Source organism: Acanthisitta chloris, unplaced genomic scaffold (assembly GCF_000695815.1).
Source record: "Acanthisitta chloris isolate BGI_N310 unplaced genomic scaffold, ASM69581v1 scaffold25871, whole genome shotgun sequence".
NCBI lineage: Eukaryota > Metazoa > Chordata > Aves > Passeriformes > Acanthisittidae > Acanthisitta > Acanthisitta chloris.
In genome coordinates, this window is record NW_008656878.1 from 287 (window position 1) to 7,068 (window position 6,782).

At 55.8% G+C, this 6,782-nt stretch overlaps 1 protein-coding gene across 1 annotated transcript; it reads left to right on the forward strand.

Annotated features, from left to right (window-relative positions):
- Positions 1-334: 334 nt before the first annotated feature.
- Positions 335-764, forward strand: LOC103811533 (protein BTG2-like; the record flags this gene model as incomplete). Its single annotated transcript, XM_009084512.1, has 1 exon — positions 335-764. A coding segment is annotated over one exon (430 nt), but the record flags the coding sequence as incomplete, so codon positions are not given.
- Positions 765-6,782: the final 6,018 nt, after the last annotated feature.

The window sequence follows — 6,782 nt, forward strand, 5'->3', positions numbered from 1 at the left end:
TCCCCACGGGCACGTCTGTGCTCGGCACAAACTGGGTGGTTCAAGAGTCCCTCCCAGCCCAGCCTGGCTTTATCAGCCCCACGGAGGGATGGTTGCTTTGTTGCTGTGCTCAGATAAGGAACAGCAAAGTACCCCTGAACTGAAGGGATGACCTGGATGCTGCTCCCGGACCCTGGTGGTTTGGGGGTGGTGATAGGGTATCTGCCCCACTCACCCTGGCAGTGCTGAGGTCCTGGCACTGTCCTGCTGGGAGTTTAGGACCTGACGAGCTGCACCTTGGAGTGAGGAGCAGTTAACAGTGGAGCACTCAGCTCCGGAGCTTCTGATCCACTAGAGGCAGCGGAAGGAACACTCCAGTGTGGAATGGGAGCCCTCGGGACTCCCCCAGCCCTGCCCTCCTGCTCACTGCTCCTCTCCTTCCCCTTGCAGAGCACTACAAACACCACTGGTTCCCCGAGAAACCCTTCAAAGGCTCCGGGTATCGCTGCATCCGCATCAACCACAAAATGGACCCCATAATCAGCAAGGCAGCGAGCCAGATCGGACTGAGCCTGCCCCAGCTCTACCAGCTGCTGCCCAGCGAGCTGACACTCTGGGTGGATCCCTACGAGGTGTCCTACCGCATCGGCGAGGACGGATCCATCTGTGTGTTGTACGAGGCCAGCAAACCCCCCAGCTCCTATGGCATGCTCACCTGCAAGAACCAGATGATGCTGGGGCGCACCAGCCCCTCCAAAAACTACGTCATGACTGTCTCCAGCTAAAGCCTCCTCCTGTCCTCACACTGCCAAGACACGGGCTACTGTATACCTCACCCCGAGGATCTATTTTTAAGATGAAGAGCTATTTATATTTTTTAAAAAAATCCAAGAAAACCCAAAATTAAAATGTCAGGCGCCGCCCTGGAACAGAGGTGGTGCCCCAGGTGCCTTCTGAAAGCTGTTGCAAGCTTGTGAGTTTTTATTACGAAGCCGATATCTACCTAATTAGTGTTGGATGGCAGTTCTGGGCTGGCTTGGAATGGAGGCTGAGGGGGAAGAGCCAGGCTGGGAAGTGTGGCTGGTGGTGGAAGATGTGTCACCTCCTCCCCATCCTGGTTCCCAGCACCGGTGCAGTGTCGCCAGGTGTTGCAATAGTGCTGGAGAAGGGATGGAGGAGGTGCTGTCTGTCCTCCACTGCTTCACTCCCCAGCTGGTCTCATCTCTCTGGGGCCTGGATGTAGTTTTGGGGGAGCCTTGCCTCGGGGCTGGGCACTCTGGGATCCCTCTCTGCTCTCACACATCTTCTGGACCTACTTTGTGCATGTTGCAGCTCTGCTCTGCCCCACTCCCAGCACGGAGCGAGGGGAGCTTGGCCTGTCTCCATCCCCTCCACCTTTCCTGTCCACTGCTGGACTGGGAGGGACCACACTGGAAGTGGAGCAAGGCAGAGGTGTACTGGGGGTGCAGAGGAGGTCCCTGAGATGACAGGTGCAGCTGCTGTGGTGGCTGTTCTGGTGCTCCCCAGGCCGTGGCTGTCGCCCACACTCGGAGCAGTGCTCCAACCCCCGAAACCAGCACTGAACAGCTGTGAATTACAAAGCCTTTCTGCTCTGGCTGGCTGAGACAGCAGCCCACAACCTGCCCCTGTGTGGCCTCTCAGTGCTCCAGGGGCAGGGGCTGCCTCCTCCTGCTTGCACAAGTTGCCTAATCCTGAGGACTTGCTGTGTCACTTCTCCAGAAGAGCTGAAAGCAACTCACCTTGTGCCATGGAGGTTGGTGTGTCAGAACCCCCTTTGCTGTTCTGGCTCTGAAAGTATTGGGGAGCTCTTCTCCCTGTGTGTGTGGGATGCTCAGCTGCTTTGGTGTCCTAACATTGCTTTTAACCTCCCAGCACTTCCCTCTCCTCCTCCCCTGGCCCTGGGACCTGTCTCCACTGATCCCTTGGTGAGGGCATTGGTTGGTTCACGTCTCTTGGTACGGAACTTTTGCACAATTAATGCCTTGTCCCATGCTCTGCCTGTTCCAGCAAAACTCCTTGTGCAGTCCCAGTGGTAGCTGTATTCAGGGACACTTTGCCCAGGTGTTGTTCAGGATTTGGCCTTTAAACTATAAATGTGGTGAGAGCTAAAGGGCTGCCCTAAACCTCCCTCACCTGGTGGGAAAGGGCCTTTTTGGGGATGTTGCATGTCCTTTTCACCTCTTCACTAACCCACTGGTGCTCCCCCAGTGCTGCTGGGAGCAGGGCCTGGGGCAGCAGGGCATTGGCATGGTTGGTTGTAGCAAAACTTCCCAGATTTGGCTCTCAGCACACTTTGAACCTTCCTCTTCCCTGATGTGGCAGCTGACTGGCAAACCCGGAGTTGTTCCTGCCCAGCCTATGATGAATCAAGTTCTCAGACATTTGTGCAATATGTTTTCAAATCTTGGGCTCTCTGGGAGGGGAAGGAAGTTCCCATCTGTCACAGCTCTTAGCTTGGTCTGTAATCTGTTCGATCATCCGGCACAGCCTCCCAACTCTGACTGCTAACATGGAACTGTAAATTCAGACTCTTGGAAGCTTCAAGTCATCAATTCCAAAACTGGAAAATTAGCCTCAATTCTTCAGTCCTTTCTAAAATGTCGAGTGGTTGTTTGTCCTTGAGCAGTGGGAGCAGAGTGTGGCTCTGGAGTTGCATCACCTCCCTCTGCACCACTTGAATTTCTCCTGTCAGCAAAGCAGAAGCTAAACGAGGCACTGGGGCCTTCCCCATGGTGAACTTGTGCAATAGGTGACCTCACTCAAGGGGGAGTGTTTGGGAACTTCCAAAAGCCAATTCCCTTTTCAGGGAAAAGGGATCTCAGTGCTTCTTGGAGTCCTCACTTAACCTGCTTACATGGAAAACCCATGATGACCTGCATCCAGGAGGAGCAGCAGTGGCTCCTGGCTGGATGTGGAGGTTCCTGAAGGCTGGTACTTCCTTGGGTTCTAATTTGTCATGATCAAAGCAGTTTTAAGGTTCACACCTCCCTTTTTCCTCTCTTCCCTCCCTCTTCCCAGAGAAGTTTTCCAGGAACAACAGCCCCCACCAAAGGAATACACTAGACCTGCTCTTACCCCCCACATCCAGAACCAAAACAGCCTCATTGTCCCTGCTGTGGAGGAGCCTCATGTTAAAGGTGTCTGTTTCTAGCCTCAAAACCAACCAAATGTGGGTGTGATCCATTTCTCCCTTGTAGCTGGTTACATGTCAAAGCTGTGAATTCGTGTGCTCTGTTGCCTTCTGCCTCCAAGCCTGATGCTCCCTGCAGAGCTGAGGGATGTGGGTGTTCGGACAGTGGATTTTGAGGGCTTGTCTGTCTTTTTTTTTTTAACCAAGCTGGACTGTTGAACGGGACCTGCTTTTTTGTACTTGGGGAAAATGGAAGTGTGTAAGCCTCAGAGGAGGGAGTGGATGGTTCCTAGTGTACAGTAGGGTTTTATACACAGAGTGTACAGATCTCTGCCAGATGGATGCTTTTGTTACTTTAATAAAAATGTAGCATTATAACCAAGCCTTTGTTGTTGCTGGGAGCTATGGAGAGGGTGAAGGTTGGGACTGCAGCCCCAGTCCCACACTGGGAGCTATGGAGAGGGTGAGGGTTGGGACTGCAGCCCCAGTCCCAAACTGGGAGGGCTGTGGGTTGGGGTGGAGTGTGGGTGAGTGAATATCCGGCAGCGTCACAACAGCAAAAAGCTGCTTAGTCAACATGCTGACTATAAACCTGACCCTCCAGACTCCAGGAATTAAGGCTGGGAATTGGTTTGATGACTAATGCAGAGCTTGTGTGTGTCCTGCCCTCTTCTTCCCCATGCTGGGCTCTGGCTTGGGCAGCAGGGGATTTATTCCAGTCTGGATTGTGGAAATCCTGTGTCCTGCCAGGGCAGGAGGGTGTTACATACCCACCTGCCAGATCCCTTACCCAACCCTAGGAACAGCTTCGATGGCATCTTGGAAAGAAGGGATTAATGACCCGAGGGAGCCGTGGGGCAGTTCCTGGGGAAACCTCCCTGCCCCCACTGCCCTTCCAGGGCTGAGGAAGGGTGAGAGATCACTGGATAGCAATGTTCAGGCATGTGGAGGATGCTCTGGGCTCGTCATGATAAAGGCACCCAGGGCTGAGTCATGGCAGATCCTGTTTTGGCTGTGTGGGGAGTTTGGTGACCACACAGGGAGCTGTGACCCCTCTCTCCAATCTGGGGACCCCTCTCTGCACCCCTCTGTGAGCACACCTGGCTTAAGGACCTTGGCCAAATCAGCCTGTGATAGTTTTAGTCCCAAACTCCATTTTTCTGGTGTTCAGGAGGACTCGAGTGAGCCTGGCAGGGTCCCTGTGAGCCACCCCGACCTGCTCCCTGTGCCCTCCTGGGGCTGCCAAGGGGGGCACAGCCCTGATCCCACCTCTCTCCCTGGATGGGGCAAAGCAGCTCCTCCTCTCCTGTTTGTCTCCAAACACACCACCACCAAGAGGAAAACAATTTGTGGGCGGATTTGGGTGCTGGGTCAAAGCCGCTCCTGTTTGAGCTCAGCCCTTCATTAGTTTCCACAAACACACCCAAATTGCTGCTGCTTGTGAAACTGGGCTGGCAGGGAGGAATGGGCTGTTCAGGTGCTGATTAGCTGGGGAGTCACCGGGTTCAAAGGCTCAGGGAAGTCAGATGATGGTGGCCTTCCTCCCTCTGGCTCCTAGGGCTGCGTGCTGTGCTCCACAGCCTTTCCCAGCCTGGCACTGCCCCTGCCCCAGCATGCTGGGCCAGCAGGCAGAGCCAGGATCACCTTAAATTTGGGTTGCTCACAGCCAAGATAAAAATACAGCTCTTACAGCATGGAGCAGTGTGAGGAGTCACAGCCACGTCCCCTTGGCCCTGGGTCCGTGACGGAGCTGCTATTTCTGTTCTGCTTGTCATTGTTGTTCTGGTAGGCTCAGGATTCCTGGGGATGAGCTGGGTCAGCTTGAGGGTGTATCTGTGTCTGTCCCCCCAAGCCCTTTCTTGGCCTTTTTGGGATCCCTGAGCACATCCCAGGGAATGTGGAGGCACAGAGTGTGCACTGGGGACCTGTCTGTCCCCACGGGGTGTGCCTGAAGCTGCTCTGGAAGGGACTGAAAGTAGCTAAATCCACACTCCTCCACCTGTGGGAATCTGGGCTGCTTTTCTGCTCCTGGCTTTCTGTGGGGATTTTGTTTGATCCAGGCTGGGCAGGGAAGTGTCCCATCCCAGGAGCCTGGGGCAGGCACTAATCAGAGATCTGTGTGTTGCATAAAGGAGTGTTTGCCTTTGACGTGTCCTCGCTGAGAGCTCAGCCCTTTCTTTGTCTGCCAGACCTGCCTGCACACCTGGCTGCTCCCCAGCACCCCTGGAGAGAGGAGCACAGAGGGTCCAGGACTGCCCCAGTGTGTGTGAATCCCACCTAACCAAGGCACCCCTGGGCCCAGGAGGGTGTTCTCTTTGGCTCATGGCAACATGTTTATTTCTGGGTGCCTGTGCTCCCCTTCCCTGGGGTCCCTTGAACAAAAATTGGGTGTTTCTCAGTTCTAAGTTACTAGAAAAGCAACATCAACATTTAGGATGTGAAAGTGCTCGTTGGGGTTATTTCTGCCTTTCCCACAGAAGCCAAACCTCAGCCCCCATCGGTCCTGGAGTTACATCCCAACCTCAAAGCACCTCCCCCCTGCCCAGCCTGGAGCTGGGAAGAGAGACTGGTCCCTTCCCAACGGGACAGGCTGCTCAGAAGGGAGATGAGTGGGGATAGGGATGGCACTGTGACTCTGTGCTCTCCCCTCGCAGATGGAGGAGAGACAGAAGCAAAACTAGGTGCCCTGAGCTTCCTCCCCACACCCACAGGCTCAGCCCCTGCCAGGTGCTTCCTGCCCTGTTATCTGCCGAGGGGTGATGGGACAGAACCGACTGGTTGAGCTCAGCTGAGGCCAATCAGGCTCTCCCTGGGTGCTGCCTGTATCTGGGCAGACACTGCCGCAGTGCCCAGCCCTGGGAACGGGGCAGGTCCTGGGCTGCTCCAGCACCTGCGGCGCTCCAGAGCCTGGATCAGCTTCCCAGGATCCGCCAGAGCTCTGCAACCACGTGGCCTGGCAACAGGAGATGGTTTGTGGGGCTTGGAGGGGTTGGTGCTGGGCCAAGCTCGCAGCACTTTGGGCTCAGCCCTCGGGCAGACCCTGACATCGCTGCTGCCTGCACCAGTGAGCTCCAGCATTCCCAGCATTGCTGCCACGGTGGAACCCCCACATCAGCTCTGTGCCTCGCAGGGCTGAGCTGCTCCAACCCCTCTGTGTCTCACAGGGCTGAGCCAAGCCCTTCCCAAGCCCCACAGGGCATGGGCAGGTACCAGGTTTGGGTCTGGGTTGACACGTGGGCTCCTGTTGGATTCTGTCCCTTGGCTGGGATGGTGGAGTGATTCCTGGCTGGAATCTGCACTCCCTGCCTGCCCTTCCTCCTGAGACCTGAGAGACCCTCCTCTCCCTCCCCTCCCCTGATGCAGCTCTCTGGCCTCCCTTTACACCCACACAGAGACCATGGTCAGCCCTTGACCTCTCCCCAGCCAAACCCTGAGCTCTCCACATCTCGTCCCTACTTATCCATCCCTGAGCGCCCCAACATCCTCTCACACTGCTGGCACCCCAAACCAGCACCCAGGGGAAAGCACCTCTCTGCCTCCCCCGTCCCTGCTAAAACCTGAAGCACCTGATGGAAAAAATAACCCCCCCTCCTTCCTGCCAGAAGGTCAGGGGCAGCTGGAGCGTGTGCCGCTCGCCCACCGCTCCCCGCGG